At 42.0% G+C, this 25676-nt stretch overlaps 1 protein-coding gene across 7 annotated transcripts in view; it reads left to right on the forward strand.

Annotated features, from left to right (window-relative positions):
• The window catches only part of ZNF536 (zinc finger protein 536), a 460947-nt gene that overhangs the window by 250689 nt on the left and 184582 nt on the right, over positions 1-25676 (forward strand). For 6 of the 7 annotated variants that reach the window (XM_075282092.1, XM_075282089.1, XM_075282090.1 and 3 more), the window contains 2 exons: positions 14978-15130; positions 23628-25199. In XM_075282092.1, the coding sequence (XP_075138193.1) occupies positions 14978-15130; positions 23628-25199 (1725 nt within the window). The remainder of the gene's footprint in view (positions 1-14977; positions 15131-23627; positions 25200-25676) is intronic. The other variant, XM_075282095.1, reaches the window with a different exon arrangement.

Consider the following 25676-nt stretch of genomic DNA (forward strand, 5'->3'; position numbering starts at 1 on the left):
AGCTGTTACAAGGCCTGTGTTCCCTGCCTGCTCAGTGTCAGCAGCTTGCAGGCCCATGCAATGTTGTCACGAGTCTGTTATTTATTTTTTTATTATTTTGCTGCCACACAGATTTTGGCATGATTTATACTACGCAGTCAGAAAACAGTGGTGTTTGATTCTGATTAGCAATTTCCTTCTTTTTTTTTTGTCTTAAAATAGTCCTTCCCTTAAACACATTTGTTGCCAATTCATAATAACAGCAATGTTTAACATGGCCTTATATGGGCACAACAAGAACCAAAAAAAACCCTGGATTAATGCAGGATATGATTCAGTGAAATAGTAAATATTACACATTGTATTATTGGGAAGCTTGTGAAGCAATCATTGATTATGACTGCTGGGAGTTGTAGTGTATAATAAGATCTGGTGGTGTAACTACTAGAATATCTAGTTATATAAAACTTGTGATTTATTTAGTTTCCTTATATATGAGAATCTGATGATTTCATCTGTTTCTTGTACAGCCAGAACAGATTAAATGTACAGTGTAAAGATGTTGTATTAAGAGGGAGTAGGGAAGTAGCTCAGTGCAGTGGTGTAGACCCAAACAGTCAAAACAGGGACACAAAATGTGCAACAAACTGGTTTATTTAGAAGAAACAGGGAAATAAATAAATCTTCACTTCAGGCACAAAATGAGGAAAACAAAATACAGCCTTAACTTTAGGCAAAAACAAAATAAAAACCTGCTCGTCTGAGCAACTAACTAAATAGAATTGAAAACCTAACTATATGTGTGGCTTATTACCAGCCACATGAATAAAACAGGCGTGATATTATCTCACTGGACTCAAGTTTACAGGACAGAACCATACACCACCTTTTACCTCATGGAACTGCACAGGAATACAGGAGCTGCAGCGTTTTCTGGCCCAGTAATGAGCCAAGGGCTGAGGCCTACTCCAGATCCGCCCTGGACCACACGTGTCAGAAACCTGGGGCTGATATATCTGGACTCCAGCACTCTGCCTGTCACCTTCTCACAAGGTCCACACTCTCAAAAAACCAATTTTGGGCAGTAATCCAGAGGTGAAATGTTAAAATTGTGTCAACCAGGTCATAGTCAGTGGAAATGTGCTCAGGACATTGTTTCAAGAAGAAAGGAGCCGGCAACAAGCAACTTGTCTCATTGTAAACTTGTGGACTTGGATGTTTAGCAAAGTCCCCCAAATCACTCAATTATCAGATATCGACATTGAACATTTTGGTCTTTAACAAAACAAATGTTGATCCTTCATGGCCTATAGGTTTTTGAGAAGCAACCCCTCAATCCCTGTTACTATGAAGTCAAAGCTTATTATCTTAATTTTCTTCCTCGCTGTTTTAATATAAACTTTGCCATATACTGAAGACGATGATACATTATTTAACAATTTGGGGTTTTAATTGTTTTCACCTTTTTCTTTTAAACAACCCGAATGTTTATCATCTCACGATTTTATAAAAGTCTTTATTTCCTAAAAAAAAAAGTGTTGCGTTGTGAGTTGTCTCCACCATTTACCTTTAATGCTTAAAAATGCTGGTGGAGAAATAAAGAAAGGATTAGGATTTCTGTGATCCCACTAAGTGCAGATTTCCTGCCTCCCAGCTACCAGGTCCCAATTTGTAGACCTCAGAAAACATCTTTTACAAAACGCCATCATTTCACATGGCTAATTCACACACTAACTGGCTGGGGAGATTTTGAGGATTCAGTTATTTATTTCTTTTTTTATGGTCCTCTCATTTAATATTTGCTTTTTAGCAATAAATGCTGCCGGAGATTTTTATTTTTTTCTCTCTTTCTGGAAAAGTTAATAAAGTTAATGAAATATATTGAAATAAATTCAATACTTGAAATTAATCATTGACTTTTCTACCGGTATAATACAAGTAATTTGTTGTTATAGATTCAGTGCACTTGGAATTACAGTCTTGGTCTTGCAGGAGAAAATAAAGATAGAAAATATAGAAATATACAGTAAAATACTGATAATCTGGCAAGTGAGGGCCATTAGGGGGCCGGATCATCAAAAATTACATAAATTTTAATGGAGGTTTTATATTTTTGCAGGATGAGCATAAAAATAGAACCAAAAGGCTAGAGGAAAAAAATACAAAAAAGACATGAAAATAATATGTATAGAAAAACTCTGTTCGCTTTTGGGTTTGGAACCTCCATTGCAGATCAAAATTTAATATAAAAAATATACTGCAGCATGCAGCTCTGTTCATTTCCAGGAAAATTCCAGACACCATGATAGCACCTGAATGACCCCATTATTAGCCAGCGGACTGAACTTAATCTGTCCGTCCAATCATCCTGAAAGAGTTCTCTCAAATACTGTAGGGTATGAGAGCAACTAATGACGCTCTTAAACATTGATATTGGTTATGTAATGACATAATGTGGTTACAAGTGTAGTCTTCCAAAATATTTCCTAAAGGTCCACATTTACCACTGGAAATTGTTCTGCTTATTGGTGGGTATGTTCATAAATGCGTGCAAAATCTGAGCAACTCTCACAAAGTCTTGTGTCCAATATTCAATCATTTGGGCTGTACGATGTCTATGTGTAATGTCCATACTACCAAAATTGTGATTGAAAAAATTCCCTTACTCAATACTCAGCCTATAGAATTTCCTTTAAGTTGCAAAATATTTGCAGACATTATGCGAGATCCAGATTCCACCTCTTTTAAGTGATAAAAATGGTGACCTGCCGTCTTGTATTGTGTAAAAGGCACCAATGGTTCTTTATTCATGAGCGTCAGAAAAACACATTCTCCTTAAGAAGCTTATAACATGGAATATCTTAAAGGCCACATCTCCTGCCCACCCACATACCTCTGTGTGTGTCTTGGTCCTTTGTTGATGCTTATAAAGCCTTCTCAGTTGTCTCTCTCTGTCATTACCATATCTACAAGCATTCATAAAAAAAAATCATCAAATTATGCTTTGTCCTCCCCTATTAATTTTCACTTTAAATCTTCAAGCTGTTTGTCTTCAAAATTTAGTTTTATGCCAAGGAACATTTCCTTGCATTGCGTGTTTATAAATTTACAAAATCCTGTAAAAAAAAAAAAAAAAAAATTTAGAAAAAGTTTCAGCAACTTAAGTCGAATTTCTCATTTACAGTTTTGAAGAAGTTAAAGTTTAACAAGCCAATTTCATAAACAGTTCTACAAACACTTAAATTACCCCATGATGTACGACTTTTTGTGTCATATCTATTTGTAAACCATGTCAAAGACAGATTTAAAATGTTTATGCCGTATTTATGTAATTTTATTACTGCAAATTGAATCTATCTAAACATCTCTCCTTACAGAGAGAATCTTTTATGAGGTTTGGTGGTTTTCTCAGGCACACAACCCTCATTATCCTACTCATGGCCCCTGACTCTAAATGCTCGCCCCTTGGTAATAAAGAGGACCTTCTAGACAGCGAATGTATGAGTAACAATTACCTGGGGTAATGTTATTATCACAATCGCTTGCTTTGGGAGGGAAACAAAATTTCAGATTTCTCACGGCCTCCATGGCAATGGTCAAGAAAATCTCCGCAGCCTTTGAAACTAAACACTCCCTATGACTGACCCCAATGTATTATACTTAGATTCTGTCTCACAGATGGATGATGGGGAATTATTAGAGATGAGCGAACACTAAAATGTTCGAGGTTCGAAATTCGATTCGAACAGCCGCTCACTGTTCGAGTGTTCGAATGGGTTTCGAACCCCATTATAGTCTATGGGGAACATAAACTCGTTAAGGGGGAAACCCAAATTCGTGTCTGGAGGGTCACCAAGTCCACTATGACACCCCAGGAAATGATACCAACACCCTGGAATGACACTGGGACAGCAGGGGAAGCATGTCTGGGGGCATAAAAGTCACTTTATTTCATGGAAATCCCTGTCAGTTTGCGATTTTCGCAAGCTAACTTTTCCCCATAGAAATGCATTGGCCAGTGCTGATTGGCCAGAGTACGGAACTCGACCAATCAGCGCTGGCTCTGCTGGAGGAGGCGGAGTCTAAGATAGCTCCACACCAGTCTCCATTCAGGTCCGACCTTAGACTCCGCCTCCTCCGGCAGAGCCAGCGCTGATTGGCCGAAGGCTGGCCAATGCATTCCTATGCGAATGCAGACTTAGCAGTGCTGAGTCAGTTTTGCTCAACTACACATCTGATGCACACTCGGCACTGCTACATCAGATGTAGCAATCTGATGTAGCAGAGCCGAGGGTGCACTAGAACCCCTGTGCAAACTCAGTTCACGCTAATAGAATGCATTGGCCAGCGCTGATTGGCCAATGCATTCTATTAGCCCGATGAAGTAGAGCTGAATGTGTGTGCTAAGCACACACATTCAGCACTGCTTCATCAAGCCAATACAATGCATTAGCCAGTGCTGATTGGCCAGAGTACGGAATTCGGCCAATCAGCGCTGGCCAATGCATTCTATTAGCCCGATGAAGTAGAGCTGAATGTGTGTGCTAAGCACACACATTCAGCACTGCTTCATCAAGCCAATACAATGCATTAGCCAGTGCTGATTGGCCAGAGTACGGAATTCGGCCAATCAGCGCTGGCTCTGCTGGAGGAGGCGGAGTCTAAGGTCGCTCCACACCAGTCTCCATTCAGGTCCGACCTTAGACTCCGCCTCCTCCGGCAGAGCCAGCGCTGATTGGCCGAAGGCTGGCCAATGCATTCCTATGCGAATGCAGACTTAGCAGTGCTGAGTCAGTTTTGCTCAACTACACATCTGATGCACACTCGGCACTGCTACATCAGATGTAGCAATCTGATGTAGCAGAGCCGAGGGTGCACTAGAACCCCTGTGCAAACTCAGTTCACGCTAATAGAATGCATTGGCCAGCGCTGATTGGCCAATGCATTCTATTAGCCCGATGAAGTAGAGCTGAATGTGTGTGCTAAGCACACACATTCAGCTCTACTTCATCGGGCTAATAGAATGCATTGGCCAGCGCTGATTGGCCAGAGTACGGAACTCGACCAATCAGCGCTGGCTCTGCTGGAGGAGGCGGAGTCTAAGGTCGGACCTGAATGGAGACTGGTGTGGAGCGATCTTAGACTCCGCCTCCTCCAGCAGAGCCAGCGCTGATTGGCCGAATTCCGTACTCTGGCCAATCAGCACTGGCTAATGCATTGTATTGGCGTGATGAAGCAGTGCTGAATGTGTGTGCTTAGCACACACATTCAGCTCTACTTCATCGGGCTAATAGAATGCATTGGCCAGCGCTGATTGGCCGAATTCCGTACTCTGGCCAATCAGTGCTGGCCAATGCATTCTATTAGCTTGATGAAGCAGAGTGTGCACAAGGGTTCAAGCGCACCCTCGGCTCTGATGTAGGAGAGCCGAGGGTGCACTTGAACCCTTGTGCACCCTCAGCTCTGCTACATCAGAGCCGAGGGTGCGCTTGAACCCTTGTGCACACTCTGCTTCATCAAGCTAATAGAATGCATTGGCCAGCGCTGATTGGCCAATGTATTCTATTAGCCTGATGAAGTAGAGCTGAATGTGTGTGCTAAGCACACACATTCAGCTCTACTTCATCGGGCTAATAGAATGCATTGGCCAGCGCTGATTGGCCAGAGTACGGAACTCGACCAATCAGCGCTGGCTCTGCTGGAGGAGGCGGAGTCTAAGATCGCTCCACACCAGTCTCCATTCAGGTCCGACCTTAGACTCCGCCTCCTCCAGCAGAGCCAGCGCTGATTGGCCGAATTCCGTACTCTGGCCAATCAGCACTGGCTAATGCATTGTATTGGCTTGATGAAGCAGTGCTGAATGTGTGTGCTTAGCACACACATTCAGCTCTACTTCATCGGGCTAATAGAATGCATTGGCCAATCAGCGCTGGCCAATGCATTCTATTAGCGTGAACTGAGTTTGCACAGGGGTTCTAGTGCACCCTCGGCTCTGCTACATCAGATTGCTACATCTGATGTAGCAGTGCCGAGTGTGCATCAGATGTGTAGTTGAGCAAAACTGACTCAGCACTGCTAAGTATGCATTCGCATAGGAATGCATTGGCCAGCCTTCGGCCAATCAGCGCTGGCTCTGCCGGAGGAGGCGGAGTCTAAGGTCGGACCTGAATGGAGACTGGTGTGGAGCGACCTTAGACTCCGCCTCCTCCAGCAGAGCCAGCGCTGATTGGCCGAATTCCGTACTCTGGCCAATCAGCACTGGCTAATGCATTGTATTGGCTTGATGAAGCAGTGCTGAATGTGTGTGCTTAGCACACACATTCAGCTCTACTTCATCGGGCTAATAGAATGCATTGGCCAATCAGCGCTGGCCAATGCATTCTATTAGCGTGAACTGAGTTTGCACAGGGGTTCTAGTGCACCCTCGGCTCTGCTACATCAGATTGCTACATCTGATGTAGCAGTGCCGAGTGTGCATCAGATGTGTAGTTGAGCAAAACTGACTCAGCACTGCTAAGTCTCTGCATTCGCATAGGAATGCATTGGCCAGCCTTCGGCCAATCAGCGCTGGCTCTGCCGGAGGAGGCGGAGTCTAAGGTCGGACCTGAATGGAGACTGGTGTGGAGCGATCTTAGACTCCGCCTCCTCCAGCAGAGCCAGCGCTGATTGGTCGAGTTCCGTACTCTGGCCAATCAGCGCTGGCCAATGCATTCTATTAGCCCGATGAAGTAGAGCTGAATGTGTGTGCTTAGCACACACATTCAGCTCTACTTCATCAGGCTAATAGAATACATTGGCCAATCAGCGCTGGCCAATGCATTCTATTAGCTTGATGAAGCAGAGTGTGCACAAGGGTTCAAGCGCACCCTCGGCTCTGATGTAGCAGAGCTGAGGGTGCACAAGGGTTCAAGTGCACCCTCGGCTCTCCTACATCAGAGCCGAGGGTGCGCTTGAACCCTTGTGCAGCCTCGGCTCTGCTACATCAGAGCCGAGGGTGCGCTTGAACCCTTGTGCACACTCTGCTTCATCAAGCTAATAGAATGCATTGGCCAGCACTGATTGGCCAGAGTACGGAATTCGGCCAATCAGCGCTGGCCAATGCATCCCTATGGGAAAAAGTTTATCTCACAAAAATCACAATTACACACCCGATAGAGCCCCAAAAAGTTATTTTTAATAACATTCCCCCCTAAATAAAGGTTATTCCTAGCTATCCCTGCCTGTACAGCTATCCCTGTCTCATAGTCACAAAGTTCACATTCTCATATGACCCGGATTTGAAATCCACTATTCGTCTAAAATGGAGGTCACCTGATTTCGGCAGCCAATGACTTTTTCCAATTTTTTTCAATGCCCCCAGTGTCGTAGTTCCTGTCCCACCTCCCCTGCGCTGTTATTGGTGCAAAAAAGGCGCCAGGGAAGGTGGGAGGGGAATCGAATTTTGGCGCACTTTACCACGTGGTGTTCGATTCGATTCGAACATGGCGAACACCCTGATATCCGATCGAACATGTGTTCGATAGAACACTGTTCGCTCATCTCTAGGAATTATATTATTATTAGAGATGAGCGAACAATAAAATGTTCGAGGTTCGATATTCGTTTCGAGTAGCCCCTCAATATTCGACTACTCGAATCGAATATCGAACCCTATTATAGTCTATGGGGGGAAAATGCTTGTTTCAGGGGTAGGCAACGTTCGATAAAATTATACTTACCAAGTCCACGAGTGAGGGTCGGGCTGGATCCTCTGAGCAGTCTTCTCCTTGCAGCGTCCCCGCGGCATCTTCCGGCTCTGAATTCATTCTGCCAGGCATCGGGACTGGGCAGAGCCGACTGCACCTGTCCGCACTACAAGCGGACATGCGCAGTCGGCTCTGCCCAGGCCCGATGCCTGGCAGAGTGAATGAAGAGCCGGAAGACGCTGCGGGGAAGCTGCACGGAGAAGACTTTTAAAGGTAGGAGAAGAACCAGCGTTGATTGGCCGACTGTATGAAGAAGATGTATGAAGAGGATGTATGAAGAGGCTGTGGCTACTGTAGCTGTGCCAGAATGGAAATCTACACCAGTTAGGAACTGGCGCAGATTTCCATTGTAACTCACTCCAGAAAACTGAACAGTATGGATGCCTCAGCCTTCCCCAGTCCTTTCCCACATTCACATAATTTGGTGGGCAAGGCACAGATTGGGGCTTGAGGTGCACGTCCCACAAGGAAGTACCTTGTGCCAAACCTGCGCCTTCATGTCTGGTGTAGAGGGACCAATGACTTTGCCATAATGTGTTATGCCTAGTGCGGGAACCAATGAGGTGGAGTATGATACACGGGTTGACAAACACCAAAGAAAGAATGTGTGTGTCATTCCCTACTACCTCAGACCCTACTGGAGACATAGCACAGATTTGACCAGAGCCCACCCTTAGATATAAAGTATGTGGCTGTTATACTGAAATACTATTCTATTATTATAGAATAGTATCCTTTTATAAATGGGTGCAATTTGAGTAAAGTATCTGTGAATCTGTCAGAAAAATACGGGTGCTATTTATGGTGGCCAGTATTTTGTCTATAGAGCATTACACACAGACTGTGATAAAATATATTGCGTCTTTGTTGGTCTTTACATTATGACCTAATATACATATATAGATATATTCAACTATGGCTGAAAAAAAGAAGGCCCTATAGAAGACCCTGCTTTCTTAAAGGAACACTGCCACATCTGTCCATAGATTGTGCTTGATACTGCAGACAGGTGAATAGGGATGAACTGCAATACCATACACAGCCTATGGACAGGTGGGGCATTGTTTTTGAAGAAAGCGGTCACATTGTTCTAATTCTGAGTATATAATATAAAGGGGCTCTTTCCCATATAATGCTATATCCTCCCCAGTATCACAATGGCCGCTTGCAGATCTGTTGCGGTTACTTTTCTTTTAACAAAGGGTAAAAAAAATGAACGTCTCAGATTGCCCCGGCAATTTTAAATTAAAAAGTAAAAAAAAATGTTTCACAGAAGATGAAATTTAATTCCTTGACTAATTTCAAGGTATTTTGAAATCAGCCCAAGTACTAGAATGTCATTTATTAGTTTAGTTTTTGGGGGGTTTTTTTTACAAATATTCTACGGATCACAACATTTCTATCCTTCACTACTTTTAAGGTATTTTATGAAATAACTTTTTTTTAAAGGCTTTTATAAATTTCCACCTTGACTAAATGTTACTCTAAACCCCTAGAATGATCATCCATTTTTTTAGTCTATACTGTTACATTGTCGTTTATGAACAATTCTTGAAGCAGGGAATGTTTTACGCCAACCGTGCATGAAAGATTTTTTTTTTTCTTGAACGGGTCCTAGTTAATTTTCCAGCTGTGTAAATATTGATAAGATAACAATAGAATTTGTTCCCGACACATATGCCTGAGACAATTCAATGAAGTAATGTTCCCGTGCTAGCATTAATTAAACTGCTAGCCTTCGAAAGCTATTAATGATCAATACGGCTATGGAGCGGACGTATACCAGTGTGCATTTATATGCATTTAGTGCCAAATACTGTTTACATAGAGGAATCGCCAGCGAGCGGCACACTGAAGGCAGCTGGTCTATTTAAAAATGTATGTAAAAAAAGAGAATGAGAAGAAAGGCGAATATCCCATTTTAAATATGCAACGTGGAATGAAGATGGAAATCCTTTTCAATAGGAATACAAAAGGCACATTTTTTTATTGGATATTTAGCTATTTATTGGCTGGTTTGTATTTCACTTAATACTTTTAACTGTTTGAAGCCTGCTGTACATGAAATTGCATTTACACATTGTACAGCATGTTCTTTCTCCATTATCTTACCCAATATACTGCAAATGAAAAAGGACTGCATGTAAAAATCATACTTGTATTTTGTTGAATATCCCAGAAACTTCTTTAGGCTAAGGCCCCACGTAGCGGGCAACAGCAAAAAAGGGCTTCGGGAAAAACCGTGGCGGCAACGTATCTCGGTTTTCTCAGCACAGCTTTTCATAGAAAGTCCGCAGAGGAAATCTTTCAGTTATACCTATAGCGAAACTTCCAGCATTTCCATAGGTATAATTGTGATGGTGCGATTTCCAAAATTGCAATGGGTTTGGAAATTGCAGTGTGTCCACAGTGTATATTTTCCCGCAGTGTGTGCATTGGATTCTCCACTTTGCAGGGACCGTTGTGTTTACGCCAACGTGGGGCCCCAGCTAAAAAAAACAATCAAACTTGCGAGCCATGACAAAACCAAGTAACATTTTCTCCTGGAATCTTTGAACTTTGCATATGACTACTGTCACATATCCTATCCTACTAATATTATAAATGTGAAAGTTTGGATGTTTGTTACTCAATTACGCAAAAACAGCTGAACGGATTTGAATGATATTACACTGTTCTTATCTCACCTTCTGAGAAAGCCAGGGCTGTTATCTCTTTGTGTAAACACACGCTAACCCTCTATGTTCTGCATTTGCATATTATCTGATCTGCTCCAGGCAGTGCAGACAAACTGGCATGGTCAAACACCTTCAATCCAAATTGGCAGTTTGTCCATTATAAACATGCCGGGAAAAAGAAAATCTAATTTCTCGCAACCAACCAAAGCTATGAAGGAGCCAGAAGTCACAGAGTTCTCCTAAAGCAGAACTGAGGGGAATCATCAACGCCAACATTATATGGCACTGTAGCGAGCTGCTGAGATGCCAGAACAATCATGGGCACAGCGTGAGGAACGCGTTCAGAGACAGCCCAGCTTGACAGCTGTCGAAACGTTGGAGCAGGTGGATCATTAATAGAGATGAGCGAACACTAAAATGTTCGAGGTTCGAAATTCGATTCGAACAGCCGCTCACTGTTCGAGTGTTCGAATGGGTTTCGAACCCCATTATAGTCTATGGGGAACATAAACTCGTTAAGGGGGAAACCCAAATTCGTGTCTGGAGGGTCACCAAGTCCACTATGACACCCCAGGAAATGATACCAACACCCTGGAATGACACTGGGACAGCAGCGGAAGCATGTCTGGGGGCATAAAAGTCACTTTATTTCATGGAAATCCCTGTCAGTTTGCGATTTTCGCAAGCTAACTTTTCCCCATAGAAATGCATTGGCCAGTGCTGATTGGCCAGAGTACGGAACTCGACCAATCAGCGCTGGCTCTGCTGGAGGAGGCGGAGTCTAAGATAGCTCCACACCAGTCTCCATTCAGGTCCGACCTTAGACTCCGCCTCCTCCGGCAGAGCCAGCGCTGATTGGCCGAAGGCTGGCCAATGCATTCCTATGCGAATGCAGACTTAGCAGTGCTGAGTCAGTTTTGCTCAACTACACATCTGATGCACACTCGGCACTGCTACATCAGATGTAGCAATCTGATGTAGCAGAGCCGAGGGTGCACTAGAACCCCTGTGCAAACTCAGTTCACGCTAATAGAATGCATTGGCCAGCGCTGATTGGCCAATGCATTCTATTAGCCCGATGAAGTAGAGCTGAATGTGTGTGCTAAGCACACACATTCAGCACTGCTTCATCAAGCCAATACAATGCATTAGCCAGTGCTGATTGGCCAGAGTACGGAATTCGGCCAATCAGCGCTGGCCAATGCATTCTATTAGCCCGATGAAGTAGAGCTGAATGTGTGTGCTAAGCACACACATTCAGCACTGCTTCATCAAGCCAATACAATGCATTAGCCAGTGCTGATTGGCCAGAGTACGGAATTCGGCCAATCAGCGCTGGCTCTGCCGGAGGAGGCGGAGTCTAAGGTCGGACCTGAATGGAGACTGGTGTGGAGCGATCTTAGACTCCGCCTCCTCCAGCAGAGCCAGCGCTGATTGGTCGAGTTCCGTACTCTGGCCAATCAGCGCTGGCCAATGCATTCTATTAGCCCGATGAAGTAGAGCTGAATGTGTGTGCTTAGCACACACATTCAGCTCTACTTCATCAGGCTAATAGAATACATTGGCCAATCAGCGCTGGCCAATGCATTCTATTAGCTTGATGAAGCAGAGTGTGCACAAGGGTTCAAGCGCACCCTCGGCTCTGATGTAGCAGAGCTGAGGGTGCACAAGGGTTCAAGTGCACCCTCGGCTCTCCTACATCAGAGCCGAGGGTGCGCTTGAACCCTTGTGCAGCCTCGGCTCTGCTACATCAGAGCCGAGGGTGCGCTTGAACCCTTGTGCACACTCTGCTTCATCAAGCTAATAGAATGCATTGGCCAGCACTGATTGGCCAGAGTACGGAATTCGGCCAATCAGCGCTGGCCAATGCATCCCTATGGGAAAAAGTTTATCTCACAAAAATCACAATTACACACCCGATAGAGCCCCAAAAAGTTATTTTTAATAACATTCCCCCCTAAATAAAGGTTATCCCTAGCTATCCCTGCCTGTACAGCTATCCCTGTCTCATAGTCACAAAGTTCACATTCTCATATGACCCGGATTTGAAATCCACTATTCGTCTAAAATGGAGGTCACCTGATTTCGGCAGCCAATGACTTTTTCCAATTTTTTTCAATGCCCCCAGTGTCGTAGTTCCTGTCCCACCTCCCCTGCGCTGTTATTGGTGCAAAAAAGGCGCCAGGGAAGGTGGGAGGGGAATCGAATTTTGGCGCACTTTACCACGTGGTGTTCGATTCGATTCGAACATGGCGAACACCCTGATATCCGATCGAACATGTGTTCGATAGAACACTGTTCGCTCATCTCTAATCATTAACACCTACAACACGCTCATTATTATATGGCGTCCCAGTGAGCTGCTGAGATACCTGAAAAATCACAGCCACAGCGCGAGGAACAAGTTCAGGATCAGGACAGCTTAAGAACTGCCAAAACGCCGGACAGGCAAACCATCGACGGCAGCAATTTGCTGAATATAGGCGGATCATTCACTCCAATAACACGCAGACGAAGTCGTGGGCAGGGGCTAGTAACATATAAGACTCTGTTCACATCTGTACATTGGAGCTATACATTTTGAGTATTCCTCATTGCATAAATCTGATGTATGTCACTGTATAGTCTTACAGTGGCAGACATTGAACAGTGGCCACAATGGTTAAAAATAATGTATAATAATGGGTTTTTTTGCCAGTATGCCTCTTTTTTGCAGGCTGTTGTGCTTTCCTATATAGTAAAAAACAAGGTAAACCAGTGCATACTATTCCTGAGACCAAAAGGACACACTATTTGCCCTCTGTTGAGTAAATGGGGGCCTATGGATAAGTTCCACACATGTACTAGAATATTTTTAGATGCTTATGTAAACTGAGTGTGTACACATTACAAGGTGTGAACAGGGCTACTTTAGGCCACGGCCTCACATTGCGAAAACCTGCAAACTAGATAAGATTCTAGCTCATCCAAACCCACATTGCAGAAAAAATGCAAAGAGGAAATGCTACGATTTAAAAAAAACATTCACATCTTTGTAAATCACAATGATACCTACAGAAACATTGGCGTCTTCCATATACGTATGGAAGACAGAGGAAAACAACACTAAGGGGGCCTTCACACGGAGTTTATGCTCCGCTTATTCTAAACGTAAACTTGTTCAGAATAAGCGGCGTAAAAAACAGATCCCATTGAATTCAATGGGTGCCGGCATACGCGCGTATCACGTTGAAAGCAACAGGTAAAAAAGCCTCCCATTGATTTCAATGGGTATCGCGAGTATGCCGGCACCCATTGAAGTCAATGGGCTCTGTTGTTTACGCCGCTCACTCTGAACGAGTTTACGTTCAGAATAAGCGGAGCGTAAACTCCATGTGAAGGCTCCTTTAGGGTGCACACAGTGGTTGTTTTTGGTGTTGTATTTTGGTGTTATTTTTCGTACAAAATGGTGGCAGATCACAAGTTCCTCAGAACAATTGCCTAGTTATTACATGTTGATGAGTCAGTTGAAGTAACCGTAAGTAACAGATACAGCAACTGCTAGGGGGCTCAGCAGCTGGGGAGCCTGGCTGTATTGTTAAAAGGTGCTGCTGAAGTGATTTTAAAGGGAAGTAGATGAATCAAAGGCAGTATATGGTGTCAGAGAGGAGAAAATGACCCAGAATACAGATAAATTACTATGGTAGTTGTAACTTTACATTTCCTAAACAGTGATAATAGGGGTCTTTGCAAAATGGAGACTTGTCGCAAATTTTTTCGATTGGGCCTCTCAATTGCTTGTTATGCCCTGAAAGTAACTCGGAGGAAGTCAGAACAGTCAGATGTCACACTGTACAGAGTCACGGACTGAATCACATGACTATTATCAGTAGTGCTACATGTCAGAGAGGCACCTCTCATAGTGACAGGTTCTTATAGTGTTATCTTTTGGCCTCGAAGATCAAAAGAATCTCATTTGATGCAAAATTCATTGAAAAGAATCAAAAAGTGACATGATTAGAGTAAATGCAATTATAATTGGGGAGCAAAATGGCGTATTTACTCACATACTTTTTATGCGCATGTCAAGCAGAACTGGTGTTTATGGTAGAAGTTCGCTTTTCAATGTTTTGTTTAAGGATTTTCCAAAATTAGGCAAAAATCAAAGGGCGTGATCCAGTTTAGCGCTAGATTCAAATATTTGGCTCTTGGATATTTTAATGCACCCCCTATCCCCTCATGATGATTCGAACCAGGGTGGTAATTGATCACAATCATGTAAGGTAAAACTAACATTACGTGATTATACTGGAGATGTTCTAATTTCCAACTTTTGGGTTTTCGGTGCATAGAAAAAAAAAAATTCAGGCATCTGCCTCCACAGCTGGTTCTTTTCTTCTATAACTCCGTTCACTATTAAGATACCATATGCTGCTTAAAATAATGATTAAAAAGATGAAATTATCCCCAAGAATCACAATCACAAGAATTGACAGAACAAATGAAACAGACAGGCAGAGTACTGATACCGTCCCTGCTATAATTGAACAGCGTCTGGCTGAAGTGATGTTAGAAGTGATCGTCTCTGTGTTACAGATATGGGGGACGACACTGGAAGATGTACAGGAGCACAGCAACAAGCTATGATGAGGGACAGAAACCTTGGCTCAGCTATGAAGGACTGTCCTTACTGTGGGAAAACCTTTAGGACTTCACATCACCTAAAGGTGCATTTGAGGATACACACAGGTAAGAGCTAAACCCAGGACAAGAACGTAGCATTACGTTGAATCTGGTTTTTACATGAGGGCTTATGTCTATACTATAAATAGGGATGTATCAGACACTGTGCCATGGGAAGTCACCATCAGACCAGGGAGTTCACCTACTTGAGGTCAATGTTCTATGTACAACATGTCCATGCCTAATAAACTTCATCAAGCTGCTCATGAGGTGGTCATACACCATCAACTTGACAATCATTCATTTAGGCATAATTGTGCTTGACAGGTATTATTAGTTAGAAATATTCCTTACCACCACTTATATTAAGGGGTTGGAGATACATTTACCTACCATAATAACCTGAACCATGATCACCATCGATAAGGATTATTGACTACATTTGGTCAGTGTAAGTTACAAACTCTTTCCTTACCAGCCTAATCATTTTAGGAGCTGTCATAGTCAGACCATTCATGGATTGCTATAAGTGGACTTGGGCTTACATTATAGTGGTTACCTGACTACATGGATGAACAGTTCCCGGACATTGTTCTTAGTGTTGTATGCATGGTAAATTGAGGACAGTTTTAAAGAAAGCTACATAATCTCAGTTATAAAGACAAGCATTTCGAGGGAAGTGAACCATCATCCTGTTGTTATGTCATCATTTATCTTTAGCTAGTCAATTTTTGTCAGTCGTAAATCTGTATATATTATCCAAACCATCATTATCTTTCCAGCAAGTAGCTGTTAACGTTCAGAAATAAGGCTATCCCATTTCTTTTATGCTGAAGATTACTGAACAGATATCACTGACATCTCTGCCCAAAACTGGGTCCACTTTTCTGCTGTCAAGAGCCACAGACTTCAACACTATGGTAGAAGTAACTTTTAACTTCAGTACACTATTTTGCTAGGCTTTTAGGTAAAGTTGAGCGATCGGGAAAGATTGGATTCCGATCGGCGATCGAGCAAATTTCACGATCGGGATCGGCTGGAAAATTATCGGAAATTGGATTTTGAAATTTCAAGATCAGATCAACCCTAAAAGTGATATTTCTCATAGAGAAGCATTGACTAGGATTGAGCGATCGGGTTCGGGAAAGACTGGATCCCGATCGGCGATCGAGCAAATTTCACGATCGGGATCGGCTGGAAAATGATTGGAATTCAGCTTTTAAAATCAATCCTGAAATCTCAAGCCTACCTATAGGTTAATATTACTATAGATTTGCAAACAGTTCAGGTCAATTCTGTTATAGATTCAAGGAGCACGTTCCAGATCTCTGACACTAAAGATTTCGTATCATTCCATGGAAAGCTTTCCATAGACTCCAGGGCATTTAAGGACAATATAATTTCATATTTTTGGGATATCCAATAGCTTTATTGTTTATTGGCCGATCCAGTATCATTATAGATAGCAGAATGTTCCAGGGGAGGTCTGCTATAAAACACATTCTGGCACAAAGGCACATTAAATTCTAGAACATCCTAAGGCAATGACACTATAGAATGTTTTAGAACAATACAGTCCATTGTAGACTCCAGAATTATATAAAAGGACTACACAAGCATATAATCTTTATGAAACTTCAAAGGAATGAGGTTCCTTGAAACTAAATATCACAGTGTCCAAAATGGTAGTTAATATAGTAAAAGAGTGTGTACCATTTGGATGTCCCTGTTTAAACACCCTTTAGTTACAGGCTCCTACCCTGGAGGACTTGGGTCAGTTATGTAGTAGATCAGGGGTCAGCAACCTTCGGCTCTCCAACTGCTGTGAAACTACAACTCCTAACATGCTCCATTCACTTCCATGGGAGTTCCAAGAACAGCAGAGCAGGTTTGAATGCTGGGAGTTGTAGTTTCACAACAGCTGGAGGTTGCCTACTCCTGTAGTAGATAGTCACCTACTGTATGGGAGTTTTATCTGAGAACAGTTAACCATTAAAGAAGCTTAACCGTTGATGATCAACTGATCGTTGCAGGAGCTTCATTTTACGGGGTAGGACAGTTGGGACCACCCCTATATAGGATGCCTTTAGTTCTACCTCCTATTGCATATATCCAGCACTACTATTTAAAATACTAAAACTACGTTTCAGGTTATGTAGAAACAAAGCACTATTCCTATTGACTTTGCCAGCTGGAAATAAACTCCCTTTATCTTTAATGTCAGCAGAATCAAGTCATCATCATTTTTTCTTCATCTGCTTTTTGCTTTTTCGCCAAAATAGTTTTCTCCTTTTCTGTTATATTTTGTTAATTTCTTTCGTTTGGTCTCTTTCTGTAACACTGCAGTGCTAGCGATTTCTGGCTTAATGACATCCCAAACTTTTGTTGGGAATAATTGATTGAATTTAAATTTCTTTAAAAGTTTAAGAGGTAATGTTACAGTATAAATTTCATAGCAAACACTAAGTAGAGAAATATCCATTAGCAAAATTAACTACAGTTTCTAGGTAGCTAACAATGTTCAGTATACAGTAGGGCATGGCTAATGAACACTGCAGCGGGTGATATTTCATTATACAAATTAATGCTCACATTTTAATGGGAAAGTCACATAATGAATCTCGGCTTCAGTGACAGCAATTAGAGGCACAGATTGTCCCCTTCTGGACAAGGCACTGTTTAGCAATAAGCAGCTGCGTTAAAGATCTACCGCTTTACTATATATATATATATATATATATATATATATATATATATATATATATATATATATATACACACACACATTGGGAGAAATTAGTTTGCAATTTATATTAATGTACCAAAACTTAAGTACAACTCTGTCGCGTCGTCCATCTATCTCATCTGGCCCCGCTTGGAAAGACTACATAAATAACAAAACTGATACTGAAAATAACATGCGAATCCCAAGAAACTTCAGACACTGAATACAGAGAATTTGAGAGGCGTTATCATCATTTACTGGTTCTTTTGAGGGTTAGTTTTTTTCTATACATTCATTAAAAATGAGCATAATACAAATAACACAAAAACTTAAAGTGCACACAATGCTAAGAAAAAAATAGCCTTTGTGTGGAAAAAAAATGAAATCTCAAACTATATTTGCATTATATTTGCATTTGTTGCTCAGAAGATTGTTTTTTCAAACATGTCTTGTAGTATTTTTGTTCGGTGTAGATAGTTCTTTAAGGAGTAGTATACCAAAAAAAAAAAAAAAAAAGGATTGCCAGGCTCCTCTAGTCCAAATATTTGTCAGCCCCTGTTGGCAGTTTTTTTCGCTTTTGGTTTAGTATATTTTAGAATCACTATAGCTTTGCTGTAAATGGAAATAAAATTTCCAAGCACTGACTGACCTTGCACTCTGAAGAAGCAGAGCTGCAGTGTAAAGCATGAGGGAGGGGGGCCGGCACGCTGAGTCTTGATGAAGCAGAATAAAGTGGACTTCAGACTTCTTTTCCATAGATAGAAGTGAGCTTTGTTAGCCCCGATGAAGTGGGAGAGGTTTTTAGATTTTGTTTTGTAACATTCACGGTACACATATATATATGACATAGTTGCTCATATATAGGGTTGAGCGATCGTGTTCGGAAAAGATCGGATTCCGATCGGCGATCGAGAAAATTTCACGATCGCGATCGGAATTCCAAACACGATCTTTTTAGGTGGGATCGAGATCGGTACTCTTTCCCACAATGCTTTTCTTAGCCTTCACACTGAGTATACATTCCGCTCATTCTGAGCAGAGTGTATACTCAGTGTGAAGGCTTCTCTGTGGTTCCATAGGAATGAATGGAAACAGCTGGCACACAGCCTTAACCCCCTGTGCGCCGGCTGCCTCCATTCATTCTAATGGGAGACTAAACTAACATCTCTAGTAGCTACTTACCTCCAGAGATGGTTGCGCCGGTGCCCTGTGTTCTTCTTCGCCTCGCTGCCGCTCCACGCTACTCTTCTCGCTGCCACCGCCTCCCAGGTTAGTGTTTAAAGAGCTAGGAAGGCGAGGTTTGTGGCTTAGGAGAGTGTGGGCGGGTACAGGGCGGGGAGACATGACGTCTCCCCTCCCAGTACCCGCCCACACTCTCCTAAACCGCCCACACTCTCCTAACCTGGGAGGAAGGGGGCAGCGAGGCAAGAGGAGCAGCGTGGAGCGGCAGCGAGGCGAAGAAGAACATTGGGCACTGGAGCAGCCATCTCTGCAGGTAAGTGGACACCAGGGGTGACTAAGTAGCCAGAGGATTAAAAAAAAAAAAAATCCTCTGGCTACTTAGTGATTCACTACACAGCGTGGATTCTAACAATTAAAGCATTCAATTGTTAGATTCCATACTGTATAGTGAATAGGATTGCTTTTAAAATCCGATCTCCGATTAATAAAAAAAAATCCCATTGACTTGCATTGGGATCAGAATTGGGATCGAGATCGGGTTCGAATGAAAAATTATCGGAAATCGGATTTTAAAATCGATCCTGAAAAGTCAAGATCGGCTCAACCCTACTCATATATTGAAACAGTTGGCTATCATGTGTCCTTTCTTATAGGGCTAAATCACATGGGGACTGTTTATTGTCATCTTTACTTGCAGTTACCTCCTGCAGAATATCAGAACCTAAAAATATACATTGAGGCTCAAATCTCAAACACTTAAAGTGATTGGACTGTAATTGGTTGGTATCATGGCTAAAAATGAAGAATAGATCATTTTCTTCTAAAGTGTGGATGAAATTACCTCCACAGCTGATGTACAGTGGACAAAGCTGAGGAATTATATTAACACCTAAATATGGTCCTAAATTTAGTCAGTGACCTGTATGGGACTTCCACATGGACTACAAGATCTCTCCTTTTGCAAGGTCACTGCAATGGATTTGGGGCCAGAAAAGGAACAGGAAAAGGAATGATTATAGTTTGCAATTTAACATCCTTTTGCTCCTGTGGTATTTTGGGTGAAATTACTCTGAGGCTAAGTCTACACCTTGCACAAAAGCAGCTTTTTCGTTGTAGATTTTGCTACGTTTTTGAGCCAAAGCCAGGAGTGGGTTTAGCAGGACAGAAAAGTAGAAGTGCTTCCTTTATATCTCCCATACCTTTTCAGGTCATTCTTGACTTTGGCTCAACCCCCCCCAAAAAAAAAATCGCAGGAATATCTGTAGCCGAAGCCTTAGTAGAATCTTAAGTCAACATTGCCGCCAGTAAATGGGTGATCTAAGTAATCTACAATATTTAAATTTTTTGTTACACACAGTTCTTTGACAGTTTCAGTCCATGCAACCTGCTTGTAACGTTTTTTTAACTTCAAGATATCTTACATTGCAAAAAAAAAAAAAAACATGATGGAGGATAACATCCGTCATGTTGTTTACATTAGTGTCAATGGAAATGGACACAGAATAAGTCTGACACTTTAATGTCTGTTGCTGTCATCCTATAAGGGAAGACAGCAATGGACATTTGCAACAGTAGTGTGAACGCCCCCAAAATGTGCCATAAATGTTCATTACTTCAACAGGACTCAACTGTCAGCAATCTGGTCATGGTTTGTTTTAGAATGATTTGCTGTTGATCCAGAAACAAGTGCCATATTAAAAAAAATGTGTGTACTTATTCATATTAGGTTAAGTTCACATCAGCGTCACAGTCTCCTATATGGAGGACTTTCTGCCTGCTGGTTTCAGTATCAAACCTCGGACAGCCAGCAGGCCCCATTATAGTCTATGTGTCCATGGGTAACCGCTGTTTCAATGGTCAGGCTCTCTGACCCTGGGGGACCTGAATGACTGAGACCCTCCACAGATGTGAACCTAGCTTTACCATTTAACTTAACTTGTGTGATATCAAAGACGTTTAACTACAGAGGTTACAACTGGGCCTGTATATCCTGCACATTTGTAAGTTCCTGACGCCCCAGCTGGTCCCAATGCTTGACTGGCTATAAATCGGGTGGCTGGGCAGGCAGTATGGCAGAGACCTTCCTTTCTGTATTTAGGCCAGAATTATCCTGTTGAAAAATACCAGTTGGAAGTCCTGACATGAAAGGTAACACATGTGAGCACAGGATATCCTGCACATATTGCTGACTTGGTAGCATTCCTTGTGTTGGTGACCAACTGTCATATGCGTTAGCTCCCCAAATCATCACATCAGCGGTTGGGGTAGTGTCTTGATGCATAATAAAAGCAGGGTTGAAGCACTCACCACAAGCCCTCCAAACTGTACTGTCATTGGATCCCAAATAGGACCTGCATTTGTCACTAAAGACCATATGATTCCAGTCCATACCCATTCAAGGTTTTCATTCATGATACCACTGCAAAAAAGGCAATGGTGGCTGTTTGGCAATGACAGGAAACGTTATAGGCTGCATGACACCAAATTTCCTTCGAAATTTCCTTCCTGGAAATAGTGTGTGCAGAGACAGGGGTGTGTAATGAAGTTTCCACCTATGTCTAGATGGTGAACAAGGAAGCTGTGGGAGCTGCTTGGGTTTGTCAGCAGATCAATTAATCCTCTCAACTTGTAGCCTGTCTGGGTCATCTTGGGTCAGTTCACCATGTGTGCATTCCCTTACCTAACCACAGCTCCCTACACCGCCTAACAGCCAGATCAGACAAGCCTAGATGGCAGGCAGTTCATTGGAATGACCCTCCTACTTTTCTCTTAGTCTTATGATACCTCTGTCTCAAAGTCTGTCACCAGGATATCTTTGTCATCTTTGAGTGCATTGTAGAGCCATGTCTGGCTGTCAGTAATCTCTCACCAAGAGGCACACTACCCAAGAGTAGCTACTGAGAGTCTTTTGTTATAGAGCAACACTTTTATGCCCTCTTGTGGCAGGATCCAGTGTCTAATAAGACCACACCTGTACATGTATCTGAGACATAACTGCAGACCTATTTTTGCAGAAATATGACCTTTCCATCTGGGTGTGTTATTTTTTGTCAGTGGGTGTATATATTTAATATCAAGCTGCCGACAATGTCATTAAGTTGGTACCCCCAAGCTGAGTCATTACATACTGTATATAGTGCAGGCAGTTTACGGATTATATTTGTGGGGCAGAAAAACCATCAGTATGTATGGAAATGACTGCAAAGCCTTTGCAGATAATTACAATATAACGGAGAGGATCTTAATATATTTCACATTTCTTCGTTAGCAAGGTTTTTGTATAATTTTTATTGGCTGCAGGTACTCTCACCTATATGTCCTTTTGCGCAGCAGTGGTAATGGCTTTAATATTTCAGAGATTCTGTGTTTATAGATCCGTATTTAGCAACAATGCAAAGGGTCTGCAGATCTCAGAATTCTTCTGGAATGCTGCCCTCTAAATAATGATAAATTACTCGTGCAGTATGCCATTTGCTAATTATATCCATGATTTACTGCAGAGCACGACTTAAATCATTCATTTCAGCCTTGCGTAACAGTGCCATAAAATTTTTAGGTTTTAAAAATGGTTTCCATGTGTATAAATTAAACAAATTTCACAACAATTACGGATATAAAAAGTCATCTAATTAACATTTATTTCACCTATGGTTAATCTACAGGTTTTGAATCTTAAACTTTCTTATTTTGTAACAAGAAATAATATGAATTTTTCAAAATGTATTTTTTTTGTATGTGGAAAAAAATAACATATAGATAAATATATGAGTTAAAAAATAAAATAATCTTAAAATACAATTTTAACTATCCAAATATATATAATTATTTAAAATAAATATTTAGAAAGTACAATTAAAAATGTTTTGCAAAATAAAAAATTTGGCAAGAGCTGGAATATTAAAGAGGCTGTCTGGTGGGGAAACTTTTTCATAATGGGTTAAAAACATAAAAGATACCATATTTTCCTCATCGATCTCCAGCCGTTCCTTGCCAGTGCTTCCTGGTTGCTGTTGATACACAGGAAGTGACTGCTTACCCTTGGTTCACATCTGCAGTTGGTAATCCGTCCGGGGAGTCTGCATGGAGTCCGAATGCATTGGCAAGTGGTGTGCAGTGAAACCACACGGACCCCATAGACTATCATGGGGTCCGTGTGCTTGCTGCTAGATCTCCGCATGAGTAATGGTGACAAAAAAGTAGATTGTGAAGTACTTTTCTGTCCGCATGTTCCCTGCGGAGATCTTGCGGCTAGCACCCGGACCCCATTATAGTCTATGGGGTCCGTGTGCTTTCACTGCCCACCACTTGCAAATGCGTTTGGTAGTCTGTTCAGGGAGGGTCCCCATGCGGACTCCCCTGAACGGATTACCAACACAGATGTGAACAAGGCCTTAGACGCATTCAATATCCCTGCTCAGCCAGTGATTGGCTGATGGGCAGTTCCTGTGTGTTGAGAGGAACCAGGAAGCAGGGACCTTTGAGGAACATGTGCGGTTTTGAAACCAGAACTGTTCAGCACTGGTGAAGTAAGTATTGCTCGCCATACAACCCTATATATATTTATAAAACATTTCTTGATTTAAAAACAATACTGTCCCTCAGAAACCTGTGATTATACAACACTTTTGACCATTTTTTATTTTTGTTCATTTTTAGGTGAGAAGCCTTACAAATGCCCCCATTGTGATTATGCTGGCACACAGTCAGCATCTTTGAAGTACCACCTGGAGCGCCATCACAGGGAAAGGCAGAATGGTTCTGGTCCACTACCTGTCCATGGACATCCTCCAAACCAGGACCACAAGGATGAGACAGCAAGTAAAAGCTCCCTCTTTATGAGACCAGACATATTACGAGGAGCATTTAAAGGCCTTCCTGGAATAGACTTTAGAAGTGGAATGATGTCCCAACAGTGGCAGGCAGGGTTGATGTCTACTGGAGACCGTCAGGGACAGTCAAGTGGTATTAGTTCTGAGTCTTCCTCAGAAGCTTTGAAGAAATCTGAGATGTCTTCAAAAGCACCTAGCATTGCAGAATTTGCAAGAACATACCCTAACATTGTAGGCAATGGTGTGAACTTTCAAGGGTCTTTGCAGGCTTTTATGGACAGCTTTGTTCTAAATTCTCTTAAGAAAGAAAAAGAAATGAAGGAGAAAGCTTTGCTTGACTCACTTCCTTTAAAAGGCCCCAGATCAGACAATGGTGAAGATAAATCAGAAGGCAAAACACATCAGAGAAAAGTGGAAAAATCACAGTATGAACCTCTGGACTTGTCTGTGAGGCCAGATGCCCAGTCTCTTCCAGGTTCATCGATCACAGTCCAAGATAATATTGCTTGGCATGGTTGTTTGTTTTGTTCGTTTACAACATCATCTATGGAGCTGATGGCCCTTCATCTTCAAGCTAACCATCTAGGAAAAGCAAAGCGTAAAGATTGCACAATGGGAGGGCAAGGGCACACTAAAGATCAGTTGAGAGAGTCATTGGGTACAACAAATAAAGTTGTTGCCTCCTCTTCTTCAGTCCAATGTAGCAAAGATATGATGACCTCAAAAATGAGTCCATTGCAAAATTCTGAAAAAGCTCTACAAGGCAACACTAAGGAAACTTTATCTGATCTTAAAGGTACTTCATGGCCTAGTCATGTGGATTCCATGTTTAATAATTTTCCAACTGAATTCTATAAACAATTTGGTGTCTACTCAGGTTCAGTAGGGGCCAGTGTACAAAACATGGACATTGACTCTCAGCCTCCACCTGATGATGACTCCCATGTGTTGCAGTGTGATTCTGTAAATACAGTTGCTACTGATGATCTCTCTGATGAATCCTCCTCTGAGGATATGGAAACATGCAAAGAAGATGAAAATGAAGAGGAGGAAATTGAAACAGAATCTGAAAACATGAATACAAATGAAGAATTGAACAAAGATGAAAACGACATGGAAGAAGCCGAGACAAATTCAACCCCTCTAAGATGTTCAGAAAATATGGTGTCACCACCATCACAACTGATGGAGAAGCCGTGGCACTCAAATCTTCCATTACCCCAAGATTCTCCACAAAACTCTGCAAAACTTGATCAATCACCAGTTCCTGATACGTTGGAGAAGCAGGTTAATATGCTCTCTGTTCTCCGAGCTTACAGCTCCGAGGGCATGGCTGCTTTTAATGGACTTGGAAGCAACACAGCAAACAGTGGATGTTTGAAGAGACCTGACCTATGTGGTAAGTTGATATAATAGAGCAAAATTTATGATGGATAAGGTTCATATTTTTTTTTTTATACAACACCGGAATCAGGTCATTTAAGTCCATGAATTTTCCATGAGAAAATTCCAAAATGTGTAGAAGATGTAATGCTAACCTTGATCAGTGACCACCCAATTATATGAATTGCCTGGTTAGATTTAGTTCATGATTGCAATTTCTCTTAGGACTATGGGGTGCACACTAAAGCATGAGTGATCAACACTACTCTCCCCCTTCTGTAAAGTCAAATTGAAAGGGAGTCATATTCCCAATCTGGCTACCTACCTAAGTAGGTCATAGAAATGGTTATAGAAAGGATGTTCTTCTTGGAAGTACTGGTTACATACCTATCATGACATGGTATACAGGGGGAAGGGGTCATGACAGTTAAATCTCATGGACATAGCAGAGTTTAGAGGTCTGTATTAGAGACCTATAGTGGTGCCACATGCA

Source organism: Leptodactylus fuscus, chromosome 7 (assembly GCF_031893055.1).
Source record: "Leptodactylus fuscus isolate aLepFus1 chromosome 7, aLepFus1.hap2, whole genome shotgun sequence".
Classification (NCBI taxonomy): domain Eukaryota; kingdom Metazoa; phylum Chordata; class Amphibia; order Anura; family Leptodactylidae; genus Leptodactylus; species Leptodactylus fuscus.